Source organism: Hylobates moloch, unplaced genomic scaffold, assembly GCF_009828535.3.
Source record: "Hylobates moloch isolate HMO894 unplaced genomic scaffold, HMol_V3 SCAFFOLD_14, whole genome shotgun sequence".
Taxonomy (NCBI): Eukaryota; Metazoa; Chordata; class Mammalia; order Primates; family Hylobatidae; genus Hylobates; species Hylobates moloch.
In genome coordinates, this window is record NW_026652289.1 from 64,793,960 (window position 1) to 64,807,311 (window position 13,352).

Consider the following 13,352-nt stretch of genomic DNA (forward strand, 5'->3'; position numbering starts at 1 on the left):
GTATACTTTATAGTAAGGCAAGATAGAGCTAAGGAGTTGTGTGATCACACTAATGTAACAGGACAAGGACAATTAGGAGTAAATCTATCCCAGGAGCTATACCCAGATCATAAACGGGCAGCCATGGAGTCTTTAAAAATTACCCTGGAAGAACAGCATGAAATACTGTTGGTTTTGCCACCTTTACTTCTAGGGAGAAATGAGTGAGGCGGGACAGCCTATTAGTTTTTATTGCTGCTGCAACAAATCATCACAAATTTAACAGTTTAAACAACGCAAATTATCTTACAGTTCTGAAAAAGTCCAATGGGTTTTGCTGGGCTAAAATCAAGGTGTCAGTAGGGGCTGTGTTCCTTTCTGGAGGTTCTAGGAAAGAATCTGTTTCCTTGCCCTTTCTGGCTTCTAGGGTTCTTTGCCTCACAGCCCACTTCTTCCATCTTCAAAGCCAGCAACGTTGCATCTCTTTGCATCTCTTCCATATCGTCTTTCATAGCCTGTCTTACATTTTTAAGGATCCTTGTGATTACAATGTCCCGCCCAGATAATCCAGGATAACTTCCATATCTTTTTTTTTTTTTTTTTTTTTTTTGGAGGATGAAACAATTTTATTTTCTTTGTAGAGACGTTCTATATTGGCCAGGCTGGTCTTGAACTCCTGGGCTCAAGTAATCCTCCAGCCTCGGCCTCCTGAAGTACTGGGATTACTTACAGGTGTGAGCCACCAGTACCTAGCCAAAAAGTTTTAATCTGAGAGTCAAGGACTACAGTGGTATGCTGAGGTAACAACTGCAGGAGGATCCAGGTAACAGCAAAAATCTTTTACTACAATTGGCTCAATCCAGTTAACGATGTAAAAAACTCCTCACCTATGGTCAGTATGTTACTTCTGTATTTCTGCAAGCACAATCCACTGACAAAGTCTAATAATTAGACTTTATTGTAAGTCTAATGTATCATGTACATGATAAAATGTATGAAATTTGGATCAATATGGCAAGCTGAAGAAATAATTTACCTGTCACGAGGGGGGACTATTTTGTTTAGGTTTTTTTCCCTCTTCCTCGTTACCTGGTCTAAGAAAGCAAGCTTTTTGGTTTTGTTTTTGCTATGATGGTCTAAGTTTTCCTAATCAAGTTGTACTTGGGTTTTTTATACCAATGATTAACTTTGGTTTTGTATTTTAAAAAGCAAGGGATTTTCTTAATAAAATTCCATCCAGAGTTTGGTTTTGCCCCTGCTGATGCTTTCATCAGGTGAAGTTACAACTGACAAAACGAACATGATTTTATTGAAATACGCATTCTGAAAGAGCATCTATGTTCCTTGCAAAGGAAATGGGAAAATGCATTATTTAATATCTTCGTATTGCTACCTTAATAGCTTCACCAGTTATTACTCAGAGTTTTAAAATGAGTTTATTAAAGAAGGCTCTCAGGAAGGTAACAACTTTTGTCATTAAAAAAAGGTTTTTTCATGCTGTATAATAAAGGTGATGTAAGAGGCTACAGAGTTATAAGGTTCTTTCTACTGGAATTCTCTGGTATAGCACAGTGTAGTCATTTCTGCAATTCTAGAATAAATAAAAAGTCTCTTCTATGCTTCTCTTCAAAAGCAATGAATAACAGAAGATGGCATAAAAATGCCATATTTCTTCTATTCATTCTGTAGTATTGGAGCCAGTATCCTGAAATTGACTCTGTTCCTGACCCTCTGAGCCAATGCTGAATTTATAGCCTTATCAAACTGAAGTAGAACTTGAAGGGCAAGTTGGGGGGTGATCTGTTGAGACTGTATGAGCTCATCTAGGCTCTCCTGAAGACTGTTTCCCAAAGTGGTATTTCTGTATAACTGATATGCCATGGCTTAGGAGGAAGAATTTGTTTTTCTTATTCAAGCTTGCATTGATGTCCTGTGGGGAAGGCGCTTCCCGCCGCGGAGCGGACAGAAGCCGCCACGAGCCCGGCAGGACGTTCCTACTTCTCAGACCACCTCTTCAGCAACTTCCATATCTTAAGGTCAGCTGATTAGCAATCTTAATTCCATCTTCAACCTTAACTCCCCCTTGCCACATAACCTAACATATTCACTGATTGCAGGATTAAGATGTGGACTTCTTTGGGAAAAGGAAGGGGGGCATTATTCAGCCTACAGCAGACAGTGACTCCTCTCTCACCACGTTTCAAAACTGGCACGGATGCACTAAAAGTATTTGTGCTTGGGAGAATGGACATTCAATGTCCACTGGATTTCAAAATAGGGTGTATCCAACTCTACAAACTAGAGTTTAACTCCATAGCTTAAGGAGTTAAACTAGGGGTTCTTATCTTGGGGTCCATTAGCCACATACTTCAGGGGGTAATCTATGAACTTGGATGGGAATAAAATTATTATAATTTCATTTTTATTAACCTTGAACTGAAATTTGGCATTTACATTAATCATAAAGATAGGCAACAAACCATAATAGTAATAGAAGTACCTGAGATTGTAACTGATATTAGATATTTTTATATGACATTATGGTTTTTATAGATCTCAAAGTCTCATTTACGCTCATCTATATTTAAGTTTGTTATTAATGTAAAATTGTTTCAATGTATTAAAACTGAATTTCAATATAATTGGTTTCCTTCATAATTTAATGTATTTTATTTTATACATTTAAAAACATTATTCTGGGGATGTGTCCACAGGCTTTACTAGCCTGCCAATTGGCCCGCAGCACAAAAAAGGTAAAGAACTTCTGAGATACAGAGTAGAGGGACTAATGAAAATGGAAAAGGGAGAGCTGGAAGGATGAGGAGAAAAGCATGAAGCTGACCACTGAGCTAGTTAAGGAAAATCATGAGCAAGGCCATTAGAGACCTCATGAGACCCCAAATTTAGCCTCAGACATTCTACTGAATTCTCTGGTTTAATTTCCCAACTAAACTTTTTGGGTCTCAACCTAACAAAACTTAGAAAGGGCCCAGAAAACTGCAGAAGAATCACAGTATTAATGGGTGGATTACCTTCTAAATTGAAAAAGCAAACCCAGTTCAAATCTGCTCTGAAAGCAGAATGAAGCTCCAGCTGTCCATGTGACGAAGCCAAAGAATAAGCCAGAAAAAGTTGAGCAACAGCTTTTCCTGGAGATGAGATACTTATGGCTACTTGCTCTAGTAACTATCAACTACTCATGATTTATTTATGTCAAAAGTTACTTGAGTGCTGAGAAGCTTGAGGACCAAGGAAGAGATACCAGATTTTTTTTTCTTTTCTTCAGTCCAACCTAATGAACTACAAATGGCCAAGCTGTCAGAGTGGCCTTACCACCTAAGTAAACGATGGGTTGGCAACCCCTTACAGAAACCAGAAGTCTGACGGCAACCCTTATTGTTTCTCTCATAAGCCCCAAACCCTAATTTTTTTTTTTTTTTGAGACAGAGTCTCGCTATATCCCCCAGGTTGGAGTGCAGTGGTGCAACCTCCACTTCCCGGGTTCAAGCAATTCTCATGCCTCAGCCTCCTGAGTAGCTGGGATTACAGGCACGCGCCACCACACCGGCTAATTTTTGTATTTTTAGTAGAGACAGGGTTTCGCCATGTTAGCCAGGCTGGTCTCGAACTCCTGACCTCAGATGATGCACCCACCTCGGCCTCCCAAAGTGCTGGGATTACAGGCGTGAGCCACCGCGCCCAGCCCCAAACCCTACTTTTAAATAATTTTTAAGTCAGGTTATTATTAGCCATCTTTTTTTTTTTTTTTTTTTTTTTGAGACGGAGTCTCGCTCTGTCGCCCAGGCTGGAGTGCAGTGGTGCAATCTCGGCTCACTGCAAGCTCCGCCTCCCGGGTTCACGCCATTCTCCTGCCTCAGCCTCTCCGAGTAGCTGGGACTACAGGCGCCCGCCACTACGCCCGGCTAATTTTTTTTTGTATTTTTAGTAGAGACGGGGTTTCACCGTGGTCTCGATCTCCTGACCTCGTGATCCACCCGCCTCGGCCTCCCAAAGTGCTGGGATTACAAGCGTGAGCCACCGCGCCCGGCTTTTTTTTTTTTTTTTTTTTTTAAATATAATGTTTTCCTCTTTCCCCCGCAGAGGGTGCAGTGAGCCGAGATTGCTCCACTGCACTCTCTGCCTCCCGGGTTCAAGCAATTCTCCTGTCTCAGCCTCCCAAGTAGCTGAGATTACAGACATGCGTCGTCACACACAGCTAATTTTTGTATTTTTAGTAGAGATGGGGTTTCACTATGTTGGCCAGGCTGGTCTTGAACTCCCAACCTCAGGTGATCTACCTGCCTTGGCCTCCCAAAGTGCTGAGATCACAGACATGAGCCACAGCGCCCGGCCTATTAGCCATCTTTAAAAGTCTTCTCCCTGGGCCAGGCGCGGTGGCTCATGCCTGTAATCCCAGCACTTTGGGAGGCTGAGGGAGGTGGATCACGAGGTCAGGAGATTGAGACCATCCTGGCTAACACGGTGAAACCCCATCTCTACTAACAATACAAAAAAATTAGCTGGGCGTGGTGGCGGGTGCCTGTAGTCCCAGCTACTTGGGAGGCTGAGGCAGGAGAATGGCGTGAACCCAGGATGCAGAGCTTGCAGTGAGCCAAAATTGTGCCACTGCACTCCAGCCTGGGCGACAGAGCAAGACTCCGTCTCAAAAAAAAAAAAAAAAAAAAATTCTTCTCCCTTCACTCCAAAACTTGTGTTTTATAATTACTTTTATTAGCTTTTCCTCCATAATTCTGAAAGCTAAGTTAACTGCTAGTACAAAACAATGATCAAGAAATTAATGAGTTTATGTATTTCAGGGAAATCTAAACTTAGGAGAAGTAAAACTTTACTATGTGAGCTGAGCACTAAAATGAGTCTTTGCATATACCTATCACTTTTTTCAAGAATATATTTACCATAAGGTAGAATTTCAACTTCCGATCATTTGACCAGATGTGACCACTTGATGTAATGTTAACTCCAAAAACAAGTGTTTGAGGCAATATCCCTGTAGAAAACACTACACACTAGAATTTTTACCAATATTAGCTGTAAATGACTAAACTAGTAACTAAACAAACTAAGTGATACACCTTTGGTTAAAGATACTGTTATATAGATTCACTTTCAGAAGTCTGATTAAGACCAGAGAAGGGCTAATATCAAGAAACTTAATGAGGATGTGTTATATCTTTGGGAACAACCACCATGCGTTTCACAGAACATAGAATTAAAGTATTAGCCAGATTAACCATCAATTTTCTTATGGCTTTTAATAAAACTACCAAACTCTATCCAGATCTAAAGAAGTTATCCTGTAAACACTCAAAGAGAAATAAACTGTTTATAGTTAACAATCTTTCCATAAAGCATAAATAAAAATACCAAGCCCGAACAGTTTTACAGGTGAGTACCACCAATTTTTAAGAAACAGATCATTCCAATCGTATAAACATTCTTGAAAGAATAGAAAAAGAAAGTACCATATAATCTTAATTCCCCAAACCATACAATTTTCATGAGAAAGAAACTACAGGTTTATCTTATGAACATAGATGTAAAAGAATATATAACAGCAATCCAAACCCAGCAATGTATAAGAAAAGACAATATATTAAAAATACAAAAAACAACAAATGCTGGCAAGGATATGGAGAAAGGGGAACACTCATACACTGTGGGTGGGAATGTGAAGTAGCACAGCCATTATGGAAAACAGTATGGAGACTACTAAAAGAACTAAAAATATAACTACCATAGCATCCAGCAACCCCACTACTAGGCATGTATCCAAAAGAAAGGAAATATATCAAAGTATATATATTTCTTCTGCATGCCCATGTTTATTCCAGCACACTATTCACAACAGTCAAGATATGGAATCAACCTAAGTGTCCATGAATGGATGAATGGATAAAGAATATGTGGTATAGGCCAGGCATGGTGGCTCACACCTGTAATCCCAACACTTTGGGAGGCCAAGGAGGACGCGTCACTTGAGCCCAGAAGTTTGAGACCAGCCTGGGCAATGTGGCAAAACCCCGTCTCTACAAAAAATACAAAAATTAGCTGGGCATGGTGGCATGCACCTGCAGCCCCAGCTACTTGGGAGGCTATGGTGGGAGGATCACCGGAGCACAGGAGGTCAAGGCTGAAGTGGCCCATGATTGCGCCACTGCACTCCAGACTGGGAGACAGAGCAAGAACCTGTATCAAAAAAAAAAAAAAAAAAAAGAACGTGTGGTATATATACAAAATGGACTATTATTCAGGCATAAAAAAGAATAACTCCTGTTATTTAGAGCAACATGGATGGAACTGGAGGTCATTACGCTAAGTGAAAGAAGTCAGGCACAGAAAGACAAATGTCAAGCATTCTCACTCATCTGTGGGAGCCAAAAACATGGATCTCATGGAAGTAGAGGGTACAGTGGTGATTCCCAGAAGCTGAGAAGGGAAGGCAGGGCAGGATGAGGAAAAGTTGGTTAATGGGTACAAAAATACAGTTAGAAGGAATAAGTTCTAGTATTTGATAGTAGGAAGATTATAGTTAGCAATAATTTATCGTATATTTCAAAAGAGCTAGAAGAATTCTAATGTTCTCAACAAAAAGATAAATGTTTGAGGTGATGAATATCCCAAATTCCTTGATTTGGTCATTACATTTTGTATACAGGTATCAAAGTACTATGTGTATCCCAAAAACATGTACAACTATATCAATAAAAAATACAAAAAAGACAATATACCATAACCATGTTGAGTCCATTCCACTAAAGCAGCTCACCACATAACAGATTTAAGACAGAAACCCCATGACCAAGGGATGTCAAAAAATAATAAAAATTCAATAGATATTTTAAAATTCTTATCAAAACAGCAATAGAAGGAAACTTTTTAAAAAACTTGGTATCTACAAAAAATCTTTAACAAGCATCATTCTTTAAATTTTTTTTTCTTTTTATGTTTAGTTGACAATTGTACATGTTTATGGGATTCTGAGTGATATTTCAATATATGCATACAATGTGCAATGATCAAATCAGGATAATTAGTATATCCAGCATCTCAAACATTTATCATTTCTTTGTGCTGTAAACATTCAAAATCCTCTCTTTTAGAAAGCTTTTTGGGCCGGGCGCGGTGGCTCACGCTTGTAATCCCAGCACTTAGGGAGGCCGAGGCGGGCGGATCACGAGGTCAGGAGATCGATACCATAGTGAAACCCCGTCTCTACTAGAAATACAAAAAAATTAGCCGGGCGTGGTGGCGGGCGCCTGTAGTCCCAGCTACTCGGAGAGGCTGAGGCAGGAGAATGGCGTGAACCCGGGAGGCGGAGCTTGCAGTGAGCCGAGATCGGGCCACTGCACTCCAGCCTGGGTGACAGAGCAAGACTCCGTCTCAAAAAAAAAAAAAGAAAGCTTTTTGAAAATATACAATAAATATAGTTAACCACATTCACTCTACAGTGCTGCAGAACAAGAGAGCTCATTCCTCCTATCTAGCTGTAATTTGGTATCTGTTACCAGAGGTTGGTTAGGATTCAAAATTAAACAGGTTTTAAAAAGCTGAGGTGGGACCACAAAATGGTACAAGTACCATGGAAAGCAGTATGGAGGTTCTTCAAACAATCGAAAATAGAACTACCACAAGATCCAGGAATCCCACTTCTGGATATATATCCAAAAGAATTAAAAGCAGGATTTTGAGGAGATGTTTGCACACTCATGTTGACATCAGCACTATTTACAATCGCCAAGAGGAGAAAGCAAACCCAAATGTCCACTGGCAGATAAACAAAATGTGCTATATACATTCAATGAAATATTATTCAGCCTTAAAAAAGAAGAAAATCTTGTCACATGTTATAACATGGATGAACCTTGAGGACACTGTGCTAAGTAAAATAAGCCAGTCACAAAACAAATACTGTTTGACTCCAACTTATATGAGGTATCAAAAATAGACAAATTGACAGAAGCAAAGTTAGAATGGTGACTGATTACCAGGGACTGTGGGAGCTGTTTAATAGGTATAGAGTTTCAGATTTGCAAAATGAGGAAGTTTTGGATCTCTGTTTCACAACAATGTGAATGTACTTAGCGCCACTAAACGATACACTTAAAAATGATTAAGAGGGTAAATTTTGTTATGTGAATTTTACCCCAATGTTTTCAAAAAGATTTTTCTTGGGCCAAGCGTGGTGACTCATGCCTATAATTCTAGCACTTTGGGAGGCCAAGGTGGGAGGATCACTTGAGCCCAGTAGTTAAGAGACCAGTCTGGGCAACATAGGGAGACTCTCATCTCTACAAAAGAATAAATAAATGAAAAATTAGTTCAGCACGGTGGCACATGCTACTCAGGAGGCTGAGGTGAGAGGATCACTTAGCCCAAGAGGTAGAGGCTGCAGTGAGCCATGATTGTGCCACTGCACTCTAGCCTGGGAGACAGACAGAAACCTTGTATTTATTTATCAACAAACAAATAAAAAGCTTTTGCTTCCTCTTGCAAGATGTTATAGTGATCACAAATTTAGAAGTCGTTTCTGAAAAGACCACGTCCTTTCCTGCCTAAATGCTAATACATAACTTATATAACTCTCTAAACTATTTGTAGTTTCAAACCAATGACTTCAAATTTATTTCAGTAATTTTTTTGAGTCTCTCTTTCTTTTTTTTGAGATGGAGTTTTGCTCTGTTAGCCAGGCTGGAGTGCCCTGGCACGATCTCGGCTCACTGCAACCTCCAACTCCCGGGTTCAAGCCAAGTGATTCTCTTGCCTCAGCCTCCCCAGCAGCTGGGATTACAGGCGCGTGCCACCACGCCTGGCTAATTTTTGTGTTTTTAGTAGAAACAGGGTTTCACCATGTTGGCCAGGCTGGTCTAGAACTTCTGACCTTGTGATCCGCCCGCCTCGGCCTGTCAAAATGCTGGGATTACAAGCATGAGCCACTGCGCCTGGCCAAGTCTCTCCCATTTAAGTAACTGGTTTACAGATTCTGAGATGCATGTCTAAGGCTGCTCTTTCAAGCATAAATTAAACCACATTTTAATTACTCAACTAACAAAGCCTCTTGGGCTGTAAAAGAGAGCAGATGGGATGATTAACAGCAGCAGTTGTTGTATCAATGCCCAGGAAATTACGGGCATACCATAAATTAGTTTTAACTTTACATGCCTCAACTTCAAAATTCTTCAATGCTCCTCTCTGTCTCCAACATGAAACAAAATAAAAGATGAAGATTAACTTAAATTAGTAAAATGCTATTGAAGTTGGTCGGGCATGATGGCTCATGCCTGTAATCCCAGCACTTTGGGATGCCAAGGTGGGCAGATCCCTTGAGGTCAGGAGTTCCTGACCAGACTGGCCAACATGGTAAAACCCCATCTCTACTAAAAATACAAAAATTGGCCAGGCATGGTAGTACATGCCTGTAATCCCAGCTACTCAGGAGGCTGAGGCAGGAGAATCGCTTGAACCCAAGAGGCAGAGGCTGCAGTGAGCTGAGATTGTGCCACTGCACTCCAGCCTGAACAAAAAGAGTGAGACTACGTCTCAAAAAATTGAAGTCGTTAAGTGTCTATTTGATGGCTTTTAGCTAATGAAATAAATATTATTAGTTTTGTTGTTGTTTTGAGGGGGTTTCACTTTTTCGCCCAGGCCAGAGTACAGCGGTGCAATCCCGGCTCACTACAGCCTCAAGCTCCTGGGCTCAAGTGATCCTCCCACCTCAGCTTCACAAGTATGTGGGACTACAGGCTTATGCCACCGTGCCAGGCTAATAATACTTTTGACTTTGATCAACTGTATTACCCATTTTTAAGGTTAACTTTTCTAATCCATTATTACATTTTGTGGGTTTTTTTTTAGAGTAATTCCAGTTTATTACAAAATGCTCACGAACAAATACAGCTCATGCCCTCAAAAAGTAAGCACTCTTTAAATGTTTATTATGGAGGGAACTCTTCTAAGCACTTTACAGGCATTTTAATTTAATCTTCACAATAGTGGTGGAGGTAAATACTAGTATTATTCACTTTTTACAGGTGAGGAAACTGTAGAGAGTAATTAAGTACCATGTCCAGGGATAAGTTAGCCAGCCATAGAGCCTAGATTTAAATCAGACTTCAAAGCCCACACTCTTAATTACTTAATTCTTCAATGTTGTTCTTTAAAATACCACAAGTGCTGCAATCCTCTATCTTCTTTGGCTCACAACTAAAGCATTTATTGGATTATAATTTGTTCTTTATGGCTGTTTAACAAGACAGTTAAACTAGCGAGCTATCTTGGGGTCTTGGCAACCTGAAGATTAACATCAGGATGGGCAGCTTGAAAAGTGGCTTATAGGTGGCATTTTAGTTTCTTTAGCAACTCAATTTTCCTAGATCATATCTAAATAAAAATAATTATGCTTTCTGCGGTAGAACAAGGTCATTCTGACCTCCTCACCTCCCTTTTAGCTGGAAATTAGGCAAAGGATTTTTACAGTCTTACAAAAAAGAGGTATTGATAACTCCATAAAGTATGGTAAGATGAATCAAACTGAAGCCTCCTACATTTCTTTTTTAAATTTCTACTTTTTTTTTTTTTTTTTTTGAGAGAGAGAGTCTTGCTCTGTCACCTAGGCTGGAGCACAGTGGCACAATCTTGGCTCACTGCAACCTCTGCCTCCCGGGTTCAAGTGATTCTTGTGTCTCAGCCTCCCTAGCTGGGATTACAGGCACGTGCCACCATGCCTGGATAATTTTTGTATTTTTAGTAGAGATGGGGTTTTGCCATGTTGGCCAGCCTGGTCTCGAACTCCTGGCCTCAAGTGATCCTCCTGCCTTGGCCTCCCCAAGTGCTGGGATTACAGGCGTGAGCCATGGCACTCAGTCACTGCTTTAGGTAACTCTAGAAAATAACTCCTCACCCTTCCAGGTTCCTTTTTGGAAAATAAATCAACATTTGCCTATGTGACCAATCACTTTCAGTGTCAGTTTCTGTTTTCATATTCTCAGTCTGCATATCATTCCAGCAGTTACCAACAGTAGCTGTCTTCCATGACTTACAGAAGAATTACTAAAGGAACAGACTAAATATTAATTTTAAATAACATACAGAAAGACTAAATTAGCGGCAAGAATTATTATTTCTCAGGCATGCACCTGCAATCCCAGCTAGGAAGGGAGGATTCATTGACCCCAGAAGTTCAAGACAAGCCTGGGCAATACAGGGAGACTATGTCTCTAAAAACAAACAAAAACTGTTTCCTGTTTTATGACAGTCACAAAGACTTATTATTTCTCAGAATAATAGACTTCATTTGACAGTTTTAGTTGTTATATTAGAATTATCAAGCACCTTATGAGCTGAGATTATGGACTCAATTTCTGAATACACGACAGGGAAAATCTGACATAAATGAGGAAAGTCTCAAACTTTTTCAGACCACATGTTGCATAAAGAATTTATAGCTGTTTTATTTAGTTAGTTACACACTGAGTAGCTACTATGAAGAGAAGCATTATACCAAACAGACAAATTCACAGACCCAGCATTGAATTTTACAGCCTGGAACAACCCATACCAAGTGGTATGAGTAAATATTCTCATAAAACAGCCCAAAACATCTCTACTGGTTCCATAACTGATTACTGATTTCCACATTACAAAGATTAGTTTTTTCTAATACCTAACTCTTATTAGAGACCCGGATTATTTATTACTGAGGCAGGAGAATAGGGTCTGGAGGCAGGGAACTTAAGGGCAATTCATGCTGAATCAAGGAAAAACACCAAGATTTGGGGGCAGGAAATCTGAGGTCAATTTACGTTAACTTTCTAAAAGAGAAAACACCAAGGTCTGGGGGCAAGGAAGCTAAAGCCAATTCGTGCTGACTTCCCAAAAGGAATCCCCTGGGTTTGGGGGTAGGGAACCTAAGGCCAGTTAAGGCCAACTTCCTAAAGCTAAACCAAAAGGAAAAAACCCATCTCCCCACACCTGAGTGGCAAAGGATCAAAGGCTACTATCCCTGCAACCCTCTCCTTCCACCACGTCTCACATGGAAAGGGAGAGTGCCTTAGACTGGCCGCAGGCCAAGCAGGGACCATCCTTTCATCTGTACAGGACGGCAATTCACCTCGGCCTTTAATTAGCCACACACCAAATCCTTCATCCAGATAAGGGGTAACCCATAGGAACCATAAAAGGAGCACTTAAAACCCAGAAAACTTTGTAAGTGGGCTCTTGAGCCCCTTGCTCCGGCCCACTCACACCCTGTGGGGTGCTTTCTCGCTTTAATAAATTCCTGCTTTCGCTGCTTCGTTTGTGTTTCATTCCTTTGTTATTTTGTGCGTTTTGTCCAATTATTTGTTCAAAATGCCAAGAACCTCGACAACTTACACTCAAGGGCCTCCTACCGGTAACATTACGGGAAACACCATTTCCTCCTCACATTTCAGATTTGCTCCCAGTGAGGTACTTGGGCACTTGAACGCAACCCTTTAAAAAGGAGAAAGCTTTCTCATCTATGTAGTGATTTATCTGGCACTGCCTTCTCTCCACCAGCCTCTGGCCTGATTTTCCTAGAGATCAGAAAAATCAACATAACTTTTGTAAACTAAGATCCAGAAAGGGCCTTTGGTTATTATCGGTAAATGCTGGGCTAAAGAAAGAACTGGTGGGCGGGTCACCACCCCAGGCTACTCCACATAACGCTATTCATCTTAGAAGCAGTAAGACGGGGGAAAGGTCTGCATCCCATTCGCTTATTCGGTCCTACTGAATCTGCCTTGGCAGGACACGACCTGCAAAATAACCCCGTGGATCCGTGGAGTGTCACCACACTGCAGGGTCAAAGGACGGCGTCGGCGGTTCTCGGCTGTTAGGGACCTAGCCGACGAAGGCACCACAACCCTCATTCTTTACTCTTCCCGCCTGGGGGCCGGGAAGCCAAGCCCTACAGCTCTGAGCACATCCAGGGTCCCCGGGCCCGGACTGCTGACACCGAGGCAAGGTCTCACCGGGCCCACTCTGCCCAACCTCTCCGATTGTCGCTTAGCCTCTTTCCCTTTCGGGGTGCCCTCCCGCCTGCTACCCCGAGGGGTGCAAACTCACGACCACCGCGGCGCCGGTGAAAATGTCCTCCCCCTCGGTGTCGCTGTCCCCAGCCTCGGGTTCTGACCCCCCGGCCGCCCCCTCGGACTCCGGGTCCAGGCCGGGGAAGGGCGGAGGGAGTCTCTCGGCAGCGCTACAGCCACCACCACCCGACGCCATCTTCCTCCACCCGCGGCGGAAGCCGCAACAACAACTTTATCGAGAGATAGCGCCGTGAGCAAAGCGATCCAACGGTGCGAGGAGTGGGAGGGCCTCAAGGGACCCCGTGG

General features: G+C 41.6%; 1 protein-coding gene across 5 annotated transcripts in view; it reads right to left on the minus strand.

Annotated features, from left to right (window-relative positions):
* The window catches only part of SNX1 (sorting nexin 1), a 52,160-nt gene that overhangs the window by 36,946 nt on the left and 1,862 nt on the right, over positions 1-13,352 (minus strand). For 3 of the 5 annotated variants that reach the window (XM_058427313.1, XM_058427312.1, XM_032175834.2), the window contains exon 1: positions 13,084-13,283. The exons of 1 other annotated variant lie outside the window; for it this stretch is intronic. In XM_058427313.1, the coding sequence (XP_058283296.1) occupies positions 13,084-13,242 (159 nt within the window). In that variant the 5' untranslated portion in view covers positions 13,243-13,283. Of the gene's footprint in view, positions 1-13,083; positions 13,284-13,352 lie in introns of those variants that run through there. One more of the 5 variants, XM_032175833.2, reaches the window with a different exon arrangement.